We start from the raw sequence: 19894 nt of genomic DNA on the forward strand, positions 1-19894 counted from the left end.
TTGTCCTACAGCTGCGGAGCTCCACACACCAAAGACAGCAAGTGGCGTTACCTCAGGAAAACGCCTTTTTTCTATATCGGGGCTGTGAGGCGAGCCGCGGGATCCGCGCGAGCCTAACGGAACGCAGGACGCACCCGCACGGCCGAGGCAGCGCCGGAGCCGGCTCAGCCGCCCACCACCACGGCCACTCCTCCGCTCCCAATGGACGGGCTCTGCAGGTGGGATAAAAAAAAAAAGAAAGGCGGTACACTCGCCGCCCCGCCCCGCCGGCACCGACCGAGCATCACAGCCCGCCGTCGCCGCAGCGGCCGCCGACGCAGCGAGGCCCCGCAGCCGCCGGCGCAGCCCGGGCGCGGGGCGCCGCACGCGCTCACGAGCGCGCAGACGTCCGTTCGCCCATAGGCCGACAGACGCGCCGTGCCCGCCTCCCCGCGCCGGCCCCGCCCCTCGCCGCGAGCTCGCGCACGGTCGGCTTGGGCCCGGGCCGCGAGCGCCGACGGTGGGCCGACGGGCGCGCGCAGCGGCGTTAGGTCAGGGGAGGGGGAAGCGCCGCGGGAGCTGCCGCCGCCAGCGAGACCCGCCCCTCCCCCACCGCCCGCCCCCTCCCCACACGCGCACACGCCCCTTCCCCCCCGCCTCCCCCTTCTCGCACGCACGCGGACGCGCGCGCCGGGACCGTTGCCTCCGCGCGCGCCTCTACTCCCGCGCCGGCAGGGCCGCAGCGGCGTGAGCGCCGGCTCCGCCTGACCGCCGCTCCCGGCCCGGCCGCGGCCCCCTGGCCCGCTGCCGGGCCCCTTCGGACGCTGGCGGCCGCCTCGCGCCGAGGATGCTGAAGATGAAGCTGCCCCTGAAGCCGACGAGCCACAGGGCGGCGGCGGAAGAGGCGGCCGCGGCGGCGCTGGGGCTGAAGGAGGCCGGCGCGGCCCCGGACTGCCACCCCTCGCCGCCGCCGCCACAGCAGCAGCCGCAGCCGCAGCAGGTGCCCCGGGCGCCGGGCCGCGGGGGAGCCGCCGCGGGGCGGGGGTGCGGGCTGGAGCGGCCGAGCCAGCTACACGGCCTGGGGCCGGGGCCGGGGCCCGGCCCCGGCCCGCCGCCTCCCGCCTTCCCGGGAGGCTCCGGCCCCGGCCCGGCGGCGGCCCGCACCGACAAGGAGACGGTGTATGAGTGGTTCGGGCTGGTGCTGGGCTCGGCGCAGCGGCTGGAGTTCATGGTGGGGCTGCTGGACCTGTGCAACCCGCTGGAGCTGCGCTTCCTTGGCTCCTGCTTGGAGGACCTGGCCCGCAAGGACTACCACTGCCTCCGCGACTCGGAGGCCAAGGCCAACGGGCTGAGTGACCCCGGGCAGCTGGGCGACTTCCGCGACCCGGCCGTGCGTTCCAAGCTCATCGTCTACCTGGCCCTGCTGGGCTCCGAGAACCGCGAGGCGGCCGGCCGCCTGCACCGCCTCCTGCCCCAGGTGGACTCCATCCTGCAGAGCTGCCCGGCGCGGCGGCCTCGGGCGGGCGCCGCCGAGGAGGAGGGGGCCGAGGACGAGGAGGAGGTGGTGATGGTGATGGACGGGGCCGGAGAGAACGGACAGGGCCCTCTCCCCGCCGCCCAGGGCCTGGGCTTCGGCGCGCAGGAGGAACTGCTCCTGCTCTTCACCATGGCCTCGCTGCACCCGGCCTTCTCCTTCCACCAGCGGGTCACGCTGCGAGAGCACCTAGAACGCCTGCGGAGGGCCCTGTGCGGGGACCAGGAGGAGGAAGAGGGCTTCGGCCGCCACCGGGCCCAGGTAATGCCGTGCTCCGCGCCTTCCTCTTCCCCTATCCTTCAGCCCTTCCCCACTTCCTATCGGTTGAAGCAGAGCCCCCCACGCAGGGTTGTGGCTTTCTCTGGTTTTCTCCTTGGCCCAATCTGGTTTTCAAATTGTGTGTTGTGCCATAATAACATAATAATGCCTGATCGTGACTTAAAGGAGGGGGGGGGAGGGGGAGGTTCTTGTTCTTGGCCAGCCGAATGTTCTGGTGTGCTTCTTCTCAGACCCTCCTTGCTAGAGTGTAGGATGCTGAATGCTCGTAGAGCCTGGTACGCTTCCTCGCACACCACAGGCCCGGTGGCAAGGCAGTTTAACTCAACTCATAGAAATAATGGTAATAGTGTAATAGTGCTAGATAGAAACCACAGAATATTCACAAGGTGCTTGGGACAATAGGAGGTGTTGGAGTAATTTTTACATGGAACCTGTCCTTCCTGCCCCCTCCCGCCCCCCCCCCCCCCTTCCCAGTGAGATTTATAGTGGGGTTGGCAGGGACCAGGGTAGCTGTTGAGGGTCAGTGTCTGTAGGGTTGCATCTCTCCAAAGCTGCGTTCTGTGAGGCGGTTGAAGGTCTTGGGGAAGGAGGTTGGCAGTTGTTTTACTGAAGGAGCGAACTGAAATGTCACAACTGGAGCTTTTGTGGAAAGAAAAGCTGAATTTCTGTGCGGCTGTCAGGAGGCAGCGAGGCACATCTTGAGCACAGATGTGCCACTTGTTGCTGAAAGGCAGCAATCTCAGAACACAGACTTTCCTTGAGTGGCACTGGAGTACCCTCATTTGCAGCAGCTGTATCTAAGTGCAGTTAATCTCATTTTGCCCCTTTGATAAATGTCTGCTTTAAAAAAAAAATCAGCCCTGTATTTATGCAACCAAGCCATTGTGTTGGAGCTCTATGGTTTTTGGTCTATAGATGGCCTCTCATGCAAAGAGGAAGAAAGGGCTGGAAGATAGGTACTTACAATGCAGATAGACTGCTGAAATCAGACATGTGAGGTTTTCATCGGGGACTTAACAGAAAAAGGTGAAAAGCAGCACAAACAGTTGTTTTTAAGTTTGCGTTCAGTGCTGTCCATTTCAGCCACTCCTGGAAAACTGGTGCCCTGCTGAAGTAGCGGCAGCCCCTTTCTCAGTTTGGTGGGAAAAGGATGTGCTTTTGAGTAGTGCTCGAAGGAGATGAGGATGAATTGTTAAGACTTCAAATATGCTCAGTAAAGGCTTGTATCGTTTTAAGGCCAAAGCACATTTGGCAGGTCATTGACTAGTGGGTGGATGTTACGGTACTGAAATCATAATTCATAGCATAAGTCCAAAAAGTGTTTGTTTTGGCTCTTAGGCCTGCTCTAAGTCTAGCTATCCCAAAATGAGTCCTGGAAGTCCTTTCTCAGGGAGAGAAGAGGGGGCTGGAGGAAGCGGTGAGGCTGGGCTCTGATCTCACGAGGTCTGAAGCACCAGTAACTGGAAATGCACTGCCTAACTGAGGCTGGCACCCCAGGCACGACTGTTCAGAGCCCAGGTGAGGGCATCGGGGAGCTGACTGCTATGGACTACTGGAATTGAAGTCTGTGCTGTGCAGCGTTCTGGCTGCAGTGTCAACACAGCCTTCCAAGTTGTAGTGGTTTCATTTACTGAGGGAACGCCGAGTGGCCTGGCCCAGCTTGGCTGAACATACGCATCACATAGTTCCTGGTCTGCACAGGGCTGAAGCTGCATCCCTGCTGCGGGGTTTTTTTCTTTCTTAAATTGTAAATAAAGCAGAGCTGCTTCCAGAGATTAACGGCTAGTGGGGACCGGAGGCATCGATGGGTTTCTGCTGAGGTTTTTCAGCTCACATGAGTAGTGGACACCCTTGGATGTCACAGTCGAGGTAACAGAGTACGCATGGTTAAAGGTTTCCCTCTGCAAATGCAGCCGTACTGTGAAATTGGACTTGATATAAAATCCTGTCGGGTGCCCACGTGCTTTTTATCCTCCTTTAATCTGTGAAATTTAGTGCCTTCAGGGCACCGCGTTTATGCTGTGAGATGCTTTATAAAGAGCTCTTTGAATCTTCCTGGGGCCGGCCTCAGGTGGGAAGGGCCGGGCCTCCAGCAGCACCTCGCGGCCCGGCCGGGCCCTCCGGCACCAACCCGTCCCTGAGGCGTCGGACAGTGGCCGTGCCCTCCTCGCTGAGGCCCGGGGGAGGGCAGAAACGGCCTTAGGGCGGAGAACGCCGCCCGCAGCCACGAATGGCGCCGCGGCGGCCGGCCCAAGGCGCGAGGAGGAGGGCTGACCTCCCGCGTTGTCTCCCGGGTGCGGAGGACAGAGCCGTCGCGGCCGCACCGCGTCCTCCTCCCACCTCCTTCCCCGCTGGCAGCGTCGGGGCCGTCCTTGGGGTCGCGCCGCCCGACCCCTCCCCGGGCCGCGCCGCGAGGACCTGCGGCCAGCTTCCCGCCCCCGTTCAAGATGGCGGCGGCGGGGCCTGCGCGCCTGTCACGTGCCCGCAGGGTGGCTTCCCCTCCTCCCTCCGGCCGGGGGCGGGGAGCCCCGTCTTGCATAACGGGAGGGCGCCGTCGCTCCCCGCCGACGTAGCGGCGCGGGCGGTCCGGAGCCGCCCCTCCCGCTGCGCTCCCGGCTCTCCGCCGAGGGTCCCGAGGAGGGAGCTGGCGCCCTGTACGGCTGAAGTAATACGCCGAACCGCGGTCGTGTGAGATCAGCTCCGGAGGAGATCGATTCTGCTCCGGGCCTGACAAACTGTTCTGTGCCCTTCGTGGCGTGAAGCCCTTTGAGCGAGGACCGACAGCCCCCCTAGGAAAGCTGGAGGGGGGCCTCTTCGTCGGGAGGTGTAGTGATAGGTCAAGGGGAAAATGGCTGTTAAAGGAAGTTTACGTGAGATGTGCATTGTAAGTTCTCCACTCAGAGGGTGGCGAGGCCCTAGCACAGCTGCCCAGAGAAGCTGTGCTGCCCCATCCTTGCAGGTGCTCAAGGCCAGGTTGGATGGAGCCCTGGGCAGCTGAGCTGGTGGGTAGTAGACCTGCCTACAGCACGGGTTGGAACTGGGTGGGTTGCAAGGTCCCTTCCAAACTGAACCTAAACTGTTCAGTGGTTCTGAGATGTGAACTGCATGTGATGTCCAATAAAATGGCATCCTTTGTGGTTTCCAGGAGTTAGAATATATAGCTGTAATGAGCAGTGGTGCTCAAGAGGTTCACCTGTGAAGAATTTGACTGATTGTTATGTGTTCTGGTTACCGGCGTGTAAAGTTTTATTTTTTTTAATGTATAAATATTCGTATATATTTTTATGTATACATATTTATACTTTTTAATATATGAGTGTTTAATGTGAGGTCAATCCTGCCAGACAACAAAGATATAACTTTTTTCCCCCTGTGATTTTGATCGTGTATTCTAGCTAGGGTCTTTGTTGTCTGGTAGGATTGACCTCACATTAAAGTTGCTTCTTGATATAAGATTAATAGAATTGCTACTCTTGGTCTCCTGTTCTAATTATCCTTTAAGAACTTAACATTTCTTAGTGATAACCTTTTACAGATTCAGCTGGAAGTGGTCAGTAGATTCAAAGATACTGGGGAGAGTGCTGATGGGGTGGGATCTGCAGAGGTAGGATTGCTTTGTAATTGCAAAACCTTTGTTTCTTTAACTAAATGTTCTGAAGCACTTTGTTTAGTTAGGGCAGAAACACCTGATACAATTTGCAGTTTTTGTAATGAAGATGGAGTAACACTACTTGGAAAGCAAGCCTTTGGTGAATTAAGCTGTGCAGAATGTGAACTTTGAATGTAGAGTTACATATAAAAATAAACAAGCAGCATTCACATCTGTATTCATAAGCCAAACTTACCAATGTGCTAAAAGTCTGCTGATATCACTATTATAATATAATCATTTTAAATCAAAGAACACAGCTTAATTCATGTGTTGATTATATATTTTTAATATGTGCATAGAGGTCGAAGTTTATTGTCTGTCATGCTCAATTCCACACCTCAAATTTGAGTGCTGTGATACTGTAGGAGGTCTGAATACATGCTAACATAATAAATGTGATTTGTGTTAGACATGGGAGCATTTAATCAGGCATATTTGATGGTAACAGAACTGAGGTTCTATTGAAATAAGCTATCTCCTGCAGGTAATTGTTTGGTGAATAGTATTGTAATTAGCTGACCTGAGGATTCTTTGCAGCAAAAGTCCCTACTTAAAAACAAAGGGAAAGTTTCTATTTACAGAATACTTGGTTTAATAGTTTCTATTTATGGTTTATTTTGTCTGTGAAGGAGAAAGGTACTTTCATGATTGATCTTCAGTGACTTGCAACTGAGAAAGATAGTAGAACTTAATTTTAGATTCTAAGAGCTATGAGGGAAAATACAGGCAATCCCATTTTGAATCTGCAATAGACCAATATACTCAGCTTTAAGTATCATGGTGTGAGGGAAAGTGTGTTTTCAGGCTGGTTTAAATAAGAGGCAGAAGCATGAAGTTGCCACCTTATTGTTGGCAGAAATCTTTTTGATTATGGTATGATGTTTTACATGTTTTGCACACAGAGATACAAAGTGCTTGTGCTCTCTTAGTGACCATAACACCCTTGTCTCTTAGCAGAAATTTTTCTCGCTCGAAACAGGAGTTAAGGATGTCCAGAAATGTTTCTGGAAGGCTTCTGGAAAGGAAGTCATAGATAAAATGAAAGAGCTTTGTTAAGTGAACTTACCTTGGGCTTCATCAACCTCTCTCTGGTTTCCATGTCAATTTCTTCTCTGTTGTCTTAAATAAGCAATGGTAGCATTGCAGGTATACCCATGGCTTCCTAATGCTTGCACTTACTTTACTGTTGTTAAGCCGTGGCTGGGTTTTCAGCATCGCCCAATGTTATTTGTAGTCAGTAGGATCTTCATGGGCTTGTAGTCATGAGGATTCTCAGTTTATTCTTTCTAAAGAAAAGGATGTAGATGCCAGAGGTAAGACAAGTATCTATGACAGCACTAGAGTATGTACATGTCTCTCTACTTCAATCTCTGCATTCCATTTGCTTGTTGATATTGATGTCTAGCCATAGATGTTTTAGAAGACACTACTGAATATCTGTATTTCCTCCCTGATTTAATGAGGCTCTTTAGCATACTCCAAATCATAATTGTTTATACTTGTAGAGGCTGAAGTTTGTGGAAGACAAGCTCAAAGATTTGGCTGCAAATTACATTGCTTCGTAAGCTTCCTGACTTTCCTTAGCCTCCTAATCTTGTCCTTTATGGTGGAAGAAAGTGAAAATACATTTAATTGTGAAAAGGGATTTGAAGCCTTCAAAGCTATCTTAGGAGAGAGAGAAAAGAGAATGACAGATTTTTTTATCGTTCAGAACTTCTGTACATGAAAGAATACTTTTAAACCTTGCATCTTAGATGTATTATTCCGTGTAAGGAGTTGGAAGAAGTAATGAAGGCTTTGTCACCTCTCAGTACTAATTGTACTTCAGTGAACCATTCTTGATGTTTTTCAATCTTTCTGTCACTGTAGGTGGTTGTGAGAATGACTTCTGTGTATCAGTCTGAACATCCAAGTAATTTTCTTCTCAGTCAACAGACAACACTGAAGCTACACGAAGCTGTGGGACAAACAACCAATGGGAGATGCAGGAACATCTGAACTGCTACATTACTGGCTTTAGCTGCAAGATCTGTGTTTGTCATGGCCTGGCTAGGTTGGGTAGAAATTGTGGTTTAAGTCCAGGTAAAAATTCTGGTGCAGATGGATGTTGAAGACCTTTCTGTGTGTTGAGCAAACATAGGGTGCAGCATTCTGTCAGCATTGAAAATCACTGCTGTTGCTGAGATGCCTGGTTCTTCAAGTTCAGTTGCCATAGGCCTTGATAGCTGAAATTAATAATCCTGTGTTAGAGATTGGTATACCCTTTGTCTCAAAATTGTTGTGATTTTGCAGCACTACAATTTGATCTGTGTGGAATTGCTGAAGCTTTTGTATGGTTTGCTTACTCCCCAAATCACCTGGCGACCTACTGGAAGCTGTGTCCCTCGCAGTATATTGTTGCTGCCTCTTATAGATAGTTTAAACGCTGCAGGCAGCTCAGCTCAGCACCACACAGCCAGTCACTCATTCTCCACAGGTGGCATGAAGAGAGAATCTGAAAGATAAAAGCGTGAGAACTCATTGGCTGAAACAAGGACAGTTTACTAGTAAAGGAAAAGCTGTGCACACAAGCAAAGCAAAAGGAGTCTGTTCTCTGCTTCCCGGCAGGCAGATATTAATCCACTTCCAGAAATGCACAGCTCATCAGAGATAATGGTGAAGACAAACCCTGGCTATTGCTCTGAATGTCCCCCCTTTTTCCTTCTTTCCCCCAGCTTTTATTGCTGAGTATGGTGACATGGTATGCAATATTCCTGTGGTCAGCTGGGGCCAGCTGTCCTGGCTGTCCCCTCCCAGCTTTTTGTGCACTCCCAGCCTCCTCTCTGGCAACATCCCCCTGAGCTTTTCCAGTCTAAACAGTCCCAGCTCTCACAGCCCTTCCTCAGAGAAGAGGTACTACGGTCTTTTCATCATCTTTGTGACCCGTTGTCTGAACTCTATCCAATGTGTCCATGTCTCTCTTGTTCTGGGGAGCTCAGAATTGGATGCAGAGCTCCAGTCATGGCCTGAGTTAGAGAAGAATCATAGAATGGCTTGGGTTAGAAGGGACCTTGAAGACCATCTAGTTTCAACCCTCTGCTGTGGGTGGGGACACCTCCCACTAGCTAAGGTTGCACGCTTGTTGGAGCTGTGAAGTTAAAAGCTTGCAAACTGGAGTGTAACTCAGCAGCAATGCCAGTTGAGCAGTTGCCTTCGGTTTTATCTTGCATCTGGCTTGCAGCTTGTTCAAGAGAGTAAGAGGATTTTTTTGCATGGGTGACAATCTGCTGCATCAACAGTTGTCATCATTGTACAAGTTTTCAAGAATTGGATCTGCTGCTACCCCTGCTTTATTTTTGCATCCATGAGTATTAGGTGCATGTGCTGAATTTCCGTTTAAGTACAAGACAGCATGTATGTGCTCTCTCTCTATATCCAGGCAACAGCACTAACTAAGTAATAGAAAGCAATTTCTGTTGCATATGGTCTTGAGTCTCAAGGCTTCATCTTTCTGCTCTTGTCATCAGGAGAGGGTTCAGCAGGCACGTACATAATGTGAGGTTTCAGCTGTTTACTTTGTAAGGGGTCTTAGTGAGCCTTTGTGCCAGCATGGCTACATAGCTCTGCATCTGCTGTATAGCAGTATGGCAGTAAGGACAACAGCTTGTAAGGATTGTTTTGAGTGAATCATAGCTTTGGTCCCACAGCTGGCACCAGATCTCCCAACTCGGGATGTTCTCCTCTTCTATGATTCTGTGAATCTAATAGAGATTACTCTGATGTTATTCACATTTATCTAAGGTACAGGTGTTGTGTTTAATAATGGTGATCCTTCCAAGGTGCTTTCTTTCACGTTTGTTTATTAACATCTGGCTTTGTTTGCCAGTTTCCCACTTGTACATGAACGAGTAAGCTGTGCTGGTTTGCATCTGCACAGCCTGCAAGGCTGCCCCTAGCAGCACATCAACTGAAGTCTTGCAGAAAAACAAGCTTTCGTTTTTTGGCATGTAGAACTAATCAAGCTATCCAACTGCTGTAAGCAGGTTTCCCTTGTTAGTGTTCACCAGAGCTGATGCATGAATAGATCTTTTATGAAAGTGCAGTGCAAACATCAGAAGACTTATGTGCATCAATCACAATGATTAGTATGTTATCCAGTAACAGATTTCATTACATATTGCCAAACCGATACCAGCATGGCATTTTTTTCATCAGCAGTGTATGCTAATAGAAGGCAGTGTGGACATCTGTTGTGTGTAGACTAGCTCACGTATGTTAGTTTAACAGAGCAGTGTCCTCTTGAGCAGTATGACTCACCTTTTTCAGCAGCTGATGCTTGTGTCCTGTGACTTAAAAGGCATCTCAAGCACCAGGTCTTTCTCTTCAGTACAGTACTTGTTTCAACCATACGAGCAGGAATGGTGTTCTAGCTGCAGCACTCTGGTCTAGATTGTGAGAGCAGACAATTTTTATAGCACTGTTTTGCTTCACTTTCAAAGAGAAATGTAGCTAACGTCACAAAGATCTGTGAGATTATCAGATGAATTATCTGGCAACTCATTTGTGGCCACCTACACTTCTGGCTTCACTGTATTTTAATCATGATCAGCAGCGCTACAAACCACAGCATCTTTACATGTAGAAAGCCTGGCAGTGATAAAGAGCTGCTCCACGCCTGGAGCTCCTCCTGCACTGACCGTGGGCCTGCAGAGCTGCTTCCCTCGTGCTTTACTCGCTGCTCTTTCTCTCAGCTGCTGCGTGGCATTTTTTATCCGTGCTGAAATATGTTATCACAGATGTGCGAGCAGCGTTACGCGTGGAACAGCAGCAGCTCCATTTCAGAGCTGGCTGAAGCTGCCTCTTATCTGACTGTATTTCTGTATATCTCCTGTATTCCATCACGTCTTAGGAAAGCTGTCACTCACAGAATACATGCATGTAATACTGGTTTAAATTGACAGGTGAAGAGTTTCTCAAGTGAATTATTTTTTTTCTGTGCTTACAATTATGTGTAAAAATATCCATGCCAGGGCTTGTTTAAATACAGGTTTGAAGCCCATATTATTTTGTAGTTTAGAGGGAGCCCTTGAATGTGAGTGTAGTTTATCTTATGGGAAGAATGTTGCCGTAGGTAGAAAAGTAACCGTGGTAGAATAATTCTCTGCAAAAATATTTGAACATTGTTACAAGGATGGTGTATACTGCTGGTGAGAGACAGTTTACTAGTTTGAAGAGGTGCAGCAGCAACCTTTACTGCTTCTCTGATAGAAGCAGTAAAGCTTCTATCTGAGCAAAATATATGTTTGAAATAAATGTTATTTCTAAACTCTTTTAAAAACTGCTGACAAATTCTTTGACTTCCTCACTTTAGTTATTTCTTAGAATAGACTGCAGTTTATTTTTCCATTAATAGAACAAATGTCCTGATTTAAAGAGCAAAATAAAATCTGACTTCAAATTGATTTGGTTTTAAATCTTTGTGTGTTTTTTTTTTTTTTTTTTTTTTTTTTTTAGTAAAAGAAAGTGATGATCAGGTATAACTCTCAGCTGACTCCTTAAAATGAGTGCAGCTCTGCCTTCAGCTCTTAAAAATTTAATAGTTGGAGAGCTGCTGTCAGAATAAATGCAAATTTCTGTTGTCTTCTGCATGCAGTGTGGATGATATCAAAGCTGCTTTTGGCAGAACACATGGATGCCATTTAACAAAGGCTTTACTTCTACCAGGCAATAAATGTTGTCTCTTTTTTTTTTTCTTAAAAAAAAAAAAAAAGGGTTCAGTTCTCTGATTTCATATCAGGAAGATTCATACCAAAACATGCACTGAACTTGTTAATTTAATATAGTTGGTCACAGCCAGTTAGTCATATGTAAGGACAGTCTTAAGCAAATCCGTTTTAACAGTGTGAATTTAATGGTCAAATGCTAACAGTTCTGTGAATATTGCATGCCCGCTAGTTAGCGCTTAAGAACTCAAACACTTGCTTTTGGTTATGTGTTTGGGTGTTAGGAAATACCAGACAAAACAGTGTCAGTGAGAGTCTGCATGAGATCTTGGAGTGGCTCTCACCAGGCTATACTTGTGAAGCTTGCAAATTTGCTAGAGCTGCTAAAATGCAGTCCCACTGACACACAGCTTCTTCCCATTCTTGTTCCTGGTCTGACATTGTGTTTGTGATCTGTTAGACACTTGGAGCATGAAGGGATGCTTTGGTCAGTAAAGAAGTTTGCTGAGCTTGTCTACAGAGTGACTAGGGGTTGGTGTTTTAGCTTGACACAACAAGAGCTGTGTATCTTAAGTCACATTGCTTTGAAAGCTGAAACTACTGATGCTCAGTATAGTACATAAGCCAAATGCTGTCTTGGGTGAGAGAGCTGAAGTGCTTTCCAGTTCCTCTGACGGTTGCAGTGCAATCTAAAGGCGTGCTGATGCCAATTTTATACTGCCATGGACTTATCCAGTGAACAATGAGTTATAGGTATGTGCTGGGCAGGATTTACCTGATTGCTCAAGGAGTTCTAAGTATTGTTAGGAGTTACCTCAGTTTATAGCCAAGCAGTAGATGGCTGATGTAAGGCTGGTTAAACAAAACGAAGCAAGCTGTGCTTGGATCATCTGTCAAATCTTCAAAGTTCATTGAAAAATTTGCGGATTGTTTTGTTGTGTTTTGACACTTGTGCTTCCTCAGTGTGGCTTTTTTGTGACAGTCTTGGATCCTTAATACCAGACAAGGCTTAACAAGTCTTCTCAGCTGGTTTGTCCCATCTTGAGTCCTTCAGGAAAAACAGATACACAACAAAAGCAACTCTTTCACGTTCTGGCACTTATTTGTAAAAACTTTATGCTTCCTTTATTTAAAAATGATAAAAATTCTGCCAAGGATTTGTCTTCTGCCCCTGTCTTCTGAAGGACATAATGCAATAGCACTCTACCCTGAATGAGAGGAAAAGACTTTGAACTTTAAATATGTACCTACTTCAGAAAGTATCCATTTCCTTTAGTAACCACATGTTTTAAGAAATTCTAATAAGGTATTGCTTTACTTCTAGTTTTCACACAGACCTAAATATTTCAGACAGCTAAGTATTTGTGGTGCAGTGAATACTCTCCATCTAATTTGCTTCTTTTGAAAGCTTTTTCAAGAAAACAAATTTCTGTTCTACCTGCCAGTACTTACTAAAAAAGAGCAGTATGTCATTGATTTGTGCTCAATAGAGAACCTTCTTTCCTCCTTTGTGTTGCTGCTACCCTGCATGCCATCCCACTTGCCCAGAGGTCAACATATTTGCATATTGATGGTACTTGTATGCATATAGTAAGCTCATAAGTTTACTTGTTACAAGTAAAATGAGATACCTGACTTAAAACATAAACTCACTGCTAACTTCCAAGTATTTCTTAATTCTGTGCCCATGTTTTTTTTAAGGTGTTATTTTACGTCACTTCTTTGAAATGTAGACTTACATTGGTCAACTGGCAAAACCTGTTACCTCTAAAGTCACTGGAGGCATTACACTGCTTTGAATTTTATGGTGGCTAGTTGGATTGGTTTTTAACATTTGGTCACTGAAGGATAAGTAAATTGATACATAAACGTTTTCTCTCAATTTGGGAAAAATTATATAGGTTCATATTAGTGATGGGACTAAAAGGAATGGCATCAGGTGCTCCAGGGGATGTTAGGAAAAATTTATTCTCTGAAAGAGTGGTCAGGTGCTGGAATGGGCTGCTCAGGGAGGTGGTGGAGTCACCGTCCCTAGAGGCATTCAGTAAACATTGAGATGTTGTACCAAGGGTGTAGTGGGAAACATTGCTGGTACATGTATGGTTGGGTTGGTGATCATGGAGGTCTTTTCCAACCTTGGTCACTCTATGATTCTGTGTTACCCTAGGAGAAAAAAAGCACACAAAGTCCATTTTTACTTAACATCTTTCTGCTAGGTTAGTTCTTCTCCCTAGTTTGTTTTCCTCCCACTCTGGGAGACTATTATAACTGCACAACTATTACTAATATGTATCACTAATATAATTATTATGGTGTGATTTCTGCTGTTAAGAGTGCTTGTATTATTTACGTTCCATTAATGCACTTCCTTTTTTTTTCCTTCTCAATTTAGGATGACTTTTCCCGCAGTGATTGCACGTCAGGTAATGAGACCAGTTTGCTAGAACGGACCACAGCACCTCATGATGGACTACCAGTGGCTTCCCATAGACCTCAGCGAGAAGGTATGTAGCCTGCACTTTCTTCTGGGGAGTTCTTTGGTGGTTTTTTTTTGAAGTTGAAACTCACCTTGAAGTTGTGGAAGTCTCTGTTAGTCAGAGGTGCTTGTAACTAACCAGCTCTTGTATTACATTGTCTTTGTACTCATCTAAATCTGGAGTGGTTGGTAAGTGTGTTAGCTTCTCTGCTCATTACTTGGTCTTTTCTTTATTATGACATATTATCATCCTTGTTAGTTGCTAAATACTAGTGACTGCATGTATGAAAACTGATTGCAAATAGGCTTTGTCCTGAAGAAAGAGATGTGGCATTTGGGAGAAGGCAAGAAAATTTATGTCACTGTATTAGCATTATTAAAGTTTTTGAAGCAAAACTAAACATACTTTGAATCTGTGAATGGCTTTTGCTGCATCATTCGGTTGTATCTGATCAGTCTTAAAACACAAAGGAATAAAGAAAGGAAAAAGGCACATGAAGAGGTTTTAGAGGAGTGGTAGCTTGGAGAAGTGGGAGAACTTTCTTTATGAAGTAAATCACTTTTGGTTCTGCTGGGAAGAGGAAGGATAAGGCTTCAGAGCACAATCAGAACATTAGTGTGATTGCTAGAACACTTTGAAGAAGTGAGTATTGGAAACAGATTTATTCTTAGCCTTTATTCTTCAGCAAGCAGCTCACTTGTCTACTCAAGGGAAGCTTACATTATCCACCAGTTAGTGAAGAGCTAGCAATCTGGGAAAAGCTTGCTATTTTATCCTGATAAATGTCCTTTTGCCTCTACTGCGGAGATTTAATTGTGCTTTGAGACTTTTAATTCCTTGGGAAAAACAAAACAATAACAAAAAACCAACCAGAAAGATTATGTGAGATTACAGACAACAGTCATATTTGAAAACCTGCTGTAGAGTTCTAAATACAGAATGTTCCTATTCACAAATTAGAAACAGAAATGGGAAACTCAGCAGCAGCATTCTTGAATTAAGTAACAGAAGCAGAGCAAAGTTGAATAATTGAATCTATCTAAATGCTTAAATACATCTCAGTAATTATATTACCATATTAACAAACTGCTGCGAGGGATCAGAATAATTTTGTGATAGTGATATGTTAGATTTATGATATAGAGTCCTTAATATAGTCTCCTTAGCGGGTTAAAAACAGCACAGACCATTAAAAAATTATTTTTATTTTCAATTTTAATGATACTGGTTCTCTGAAATTTTAATACTTAAAATGGAAGCAGTGACACGCATGCTTGACTTTATCACCCTGACTGTATCTGCTACATTTAGAATACATTTAGAGATGCTACATGCCTCATTGGCTCATGTATTCAAACATTTCTTCTTGGTCTAACACCATTTAGCCATTTAGAATAGCTAAAATGTGATTGTGGAAACAAGATTTTAAAGTAGGCTATTGAAACTGTGAAGCTAAGGTTGTCCTGCAACAACACAGTAATTACCTGTTGTATCATTTATTAAGACTGAGCATTGACTGCAGCAAAAGAAGTTGAAGTTAAGGGTGCTACAGTGTGTAACAAGATGTCTTTATGGTAGAGAAGAAATATATTTAGCATTGATAACATCAATAGATCAAAATAAACACAATCTTACTGGAAAAAAAGCATGTCTGTATGGAATGTTAATGGTGGTGATTAGTTTCTGTAATTAATGTATGTTAAATATATGCATGTAGGGAAATAATGGAAATTAAAACATTATTCTTAGTTCCAGTCGTGGGAATCAACTTTTTAATTAACTGTTGAATATCAGCCCAGCTGATATTGATTTAAACACTGGCTGTTAAAAAGATTCAGTTAGCCAAAACTAATGTTAGGCCATAGCCTAACAGCAACCTCAGCTCATCCCGTATTTCTTTGATTTTGCAGTAACTAATCTTCATTAATTGATAAAAACAAACCAGTTGTCCTGTTATTTTACTTCTAGGCAAAGTATTGACCACAGCCAATATACACGCGGCTCCAACTCGGTACTTGTCACTCTTCCCAAGAAAAGAATGGAGAGTTGTAACACCACCACTGGGGTTATATGTGCTTGCTTATTATTCTGTTAAGGATATTGCATACACTTGGTACTCATAGTTTGGGCGTGTTCACACAGGGGTGATACTTCAAGATTGTTTCAAATGGGTGAAATGGTAACTCATTAAATTCCTAGGATATGCTTTGTAGCAAGTACTTGTAGGAGATCGATAGTTGTAGCTGCTTTGAGTGTTTCCCAGTATATGTCTAGTGGGACTTTAGAATTGCAAGGAGAGTGTTAGCACTGGGATGGAGCTTTTGTGGTGTATAGTTGGTGGAGCTGTTGTTAAATAAGATTTTTTTTTTTACTTGTCGTGATGGTGCTTGTGAAGAAACAAAATTCTGCTGAACTCTTAGAATGGTGTAGCAGGAAAGCTGATACACCTATCTCAGCTCTATAAGGATTTTTATGTACAGTATTACAACAATAATGTTCTGTGCTCTCAAGAACATTTCCAAATCCTGAAGGCAATACATACAGTTGCTGCTGTTTATGTCACAGCCAGAATTTGCCTATATCTTAAGCACAGCACACTTCAGGGAAGGAGTGTTAAAGTAGCAAATGCTTTAAAGTGCTCTGCTTCTGTTTCAGTTCAATCTGCTGGTACTCTGATGTGATTACAGTGACCTTCTGCTCCTTGTTCTCTCTTTGCTAACACTCATTTCTGTCTCTGGGGCCTTCACCAAGACATTTCTTCCACCTAAGTGGTTTTTAGAAATGTGGCTCTCAGTTTGCTCTCACCACTACTTAATGTTTCAGGAACAGATGTGGAAGACACTGTCACTAGATTATTTGTTTTGGGATTTTTTTCAGCACTTGTTACTTCTCAGAATAAAGATGAATCTTGACTTCTTTTCATTGACTTTTTCGCTTCCAGTGGTTGTTGTATTTACATCACTTCAGGTCCAAGTAAGGTCTTGGTTAATGCAGGAATTCCCATGATCTTCAATGAAAGAACTGTGGTCAGGTCAGAGAAATACACTGAAGAGGACAAGGTTCTACCTGCCCCCTACAGTTTGTTACAGTAAAATAGCACCTGAAAAAGGAAGGAGTTATTCTGAGTCAGTAGATGTATGGCACTACTCAGAGTAGCTAGATAAGTAGATATGTTTTTAAACTGTAATTTTAGTATGTACAGTAAACTCTTTTTCTTTCAGCTGTACACATTGAGAAGATAACCCTGAAAGGAGTACCAAGAAAAAGGGCTGACAAACATCTGGAGTACACATTCAAAGTAAGCAAATAACTTCCAGCACACCAATGTCTTCATGATATCTGTGTCTTGTAGAGGCATACAGCTTGTTTCAAAGACCTGCTCAGAAGGTCATTTTTAATTACATTGGGCTGTTCAGAAATTCTTGGGATCATCCTACAATTCTCTTGGTTCTGTGTGCAGAGTAGGCTTCTTTGTATAATCGTGGGCATAATATAGGAAGGTGTAAAGCACTAACAGCAGTCAGGTGTGTGACATTACTTCAGGAAACCTGGCTTTCTCTAATTTGGGGCAAGCACAGCAAATTAAAGGTAATTGATTATTTGGTCAAGTGACATAAGAGTGCAGTTCTTGTATCTGCAGCTTTGTGTTACTTGGAGTCATATGTTCATCTCAGATGTCTTTCATGAATGTTTACCAGGAAAGCATGGCTTCTGATAGACCTGTTTGTTGTGGTTTGGTTTCATTTTCTGAAGAAAAAAAAAAAAAAAGCTAACAAATTTTAAGGGTCTTCCCAGGATAGTCTTCATGTATGATAATATCATCTTCATGTATGATATAAAACAATTGTGTGACTAAATTTTACATAAAGCTGAAACATTCCTTCTTACTGCTTTGGAAAACAGGCTCTCAATATTGAGATCTGATACTAAAGGCTGTAGGGTTAAATAATAGCTGCTCAGGCTGTTGGTGGTGATGTTCTAATTCAGTCAGAATGGGCATTTCCTTAGCAAAGCTTGACTAACATCATCAGTCATATGGCCAGTAGATGTGAATCATGAAGGGTACAGGATCTGCACACAAAAGAATGCTGTAGATCAAATGTTACATATATATAACTTATCATTGGATGTGCTCGTGGAAGATCTTTGAGGAGGTCAACAGCTTATGTGTTGAACGAGTCTGAAGCTAAAATTCAACTGAAAAAAGAACGAATCATCACCCTTCTTTTGCTGAGAATTTAGAATTTAGCCCTCAAAATCTTGACGATTATCAAGTACTTCTTGATACTATCTACCTTGTGGTAGATAATTTTGTCCCCATAATCTCTCAGTTGGGTACTAAGATACAATAATAGATAGCAGAGGTTTGTACAGGATGCTCGTATGGATCATCAATATTTAAATTGACAAAACTATTTGGAAAATTCAGCATGTAGATGGATTTGACAGTGGTTTTGATTTTCTTTGTTGAAGGGGGAATGTTTGGAGATATTCTGGGAAGTATTTGAGTAAGCTTGAAACACCTCCACCTTAGTCCTGTTAGAAGAGAGTTTCATCTCCTCATCTGTGCATGTATATGCTGTGTTCCTCACTGCGGATTATTTTGTGCTTGCTCAGACACTGGTATTGTAAGGTTATAATGGCAGGTACAGTCATGACTTCCTAAATGAGATCTGCAAGAGTAGCTGGTGTTTCTGAGGACTAAGTTGAAGGCAGTTGGTGGTTAACATCCTATCTGCTCTTCAGAGTGAATTAATGCTTATAATTGTCATGCCCACTCTCACTGCACAGAATCCTCCCATGCGTATGATGGGAATCTTAGGGCCAGAGATGGACTTAAGACCAGGCAGCATTCGTCTAACCAAGCTTCTTTTTCTCTCAAAATATGCACGTGCAGGTGCTGTTTTAATACCTGCACGTTGTGTCAGAACCATGAAATATTGAAAATCTGATAGAAGCATATATCAGAATGCTGTCTTATTCTTGAGTGACTTCTTCAGTAATTTGCAATATTTTTATGAATTGTACCCTACCCAGATGAGTTCTTTATGACCGAATACGATTCAAGCCCAGTGCAGATAAAATTACTTTATATGTATGATAAGCAGAAATGTATCTGTATTTTCTGATGGCAGCAAGAACTAAATCCAGTATATCTAACCAACTCTGCTTTGTTTTTTGAAGTCAAAGACAACTGTTTGATGCAAGTCCTGTAATGACACAGCCTTCTGCTTGGCTTCTTTCAGAGCCAGAAAGTAATCTTCTGGAACTTCAGTGCATTTATCTGAATTTGTTCATAATACATTTAGCCACAAATAACAGTAGAGTGATCTTCAAATGCATGCTCAAAAGTAGTGTACCTGTCTGAAAGGTACACTGTTAACCTTGATTTGCCTACTGTTCTACTAGCTGTTAGTGTTAACTCTTCTACTGAGATCATCAGACTTATGGAAGCATTAAAATCACCTGATTGGTATGTGTAATCTTTGGAAAAAAGAAACTTTACTCATTCTCTTCACCTTCATTGTTCAGGTAACGTGGTCCGACCTTTCGGTAACGTGTGTAACAAAAACACACCAGGAGCTTCAGGAATTCCTACTAAAAGTATGTATTAAAATAGAAAAGTAGCATTTACACATCAGATTTCTAACTTCAGGTATTGTTTGGGAGTGCTCTAAATTCTGGGATATGATCACAGAAGCAAAAGCTTCTTTAACAATTATCTTAACCATTTTAATAATGTGTATTGTGGAAATACTGAATAAAATATGTGGGGAGTTTCAGATGACGTAAATTGTCACTGAACTGTAGGGGCTGGAGGGCACCTCCAGAGATCATTGAGTCCAAACCCCCTACAGCAGGCTGCACAGGTAGGCATCCAGGTGGGTCTTGAACATCTCCGGAGAAGGAGAGTCCACTCCCTCCCTGGGCAGCCTGGTCCAGTGCTCTGTCACCTCACTGTGATGAAGTTTCTTTTGCACATTGCTGCAGAACTTCCTGTGCTCCAGCTTATGGCTGTTTCCCCTTGTCCTGTCCCCACAGACTGCTAAAGAGGCTGGCCGTGTTTCTCTGATACCCACACTTAAGATATTCATAAATGTTAATAAGATAAGATGTTAATTAATAAAATTATTAATAAGAAAAAGGGCTGACAAATATTAATAATTTCTTATTAATAAGAACATTAATCTCCTGGAAAGCTGCTTTTATAGTTGAAACTATGCACTACTATGTTTGATATTTCCCACAGAATTAAAGCATAGGTGCAAAC

At 44.6% G+C, this 19894-nt stretch overlaps 1 protein-coding gene across 3 annotated transcripts in view; it reads left to right on the forward strand.

Moving 5' to 3' along the window:
* The first annotated feature begins 811 nt into the window (after nt 1-811).
* ZCCHC2 (zinc finger CCHC-type containing 2) overlaps nt 812-19894 on the forward strand; it is a 44758-nt gene continuing 25675 nt past the window's right edge. For all 3 annotated transcript variants that reach the window (XM_052697606.1, XM_052697605.1, XM_052697607.1), the window contains exons 1-4: nt 812-1774; nt 13539-13650; nt 16845-16921; nt 19156-19227. In XM_052697606.1, the coding sequence (XP_052553566.1) occupies nt 827-1774; nt 13539-13650; nt 16845-16921; nt 19156-19227 (1209 nt within the window). In that variant the 5' untranslated portion in view covers nt 812-826. The remainder of the gene's footprint in view (nt 1775-13538; nt 13651-16844; nt 16922-19155; nt 19228-19894) is intronic.

Source organism: Tympanuchus pallidicinctus, unplaced genomic scaffold (genome assembly GCF_026119805.1).
Source record: "Tympanuchus pallidicinctus isolate F22 unplaced genomic scaffold, pur_lepc_1.0 scaffold31, whole genome shotgun sequence".
Classification (NCBI taxonomy): domain Eukaryota; kingdom Metazoa; phylum Chordata; class Aves; order Galliformes; family Phasianidae; genus Tympanuchus; species Tympanuchus pallidicinctus.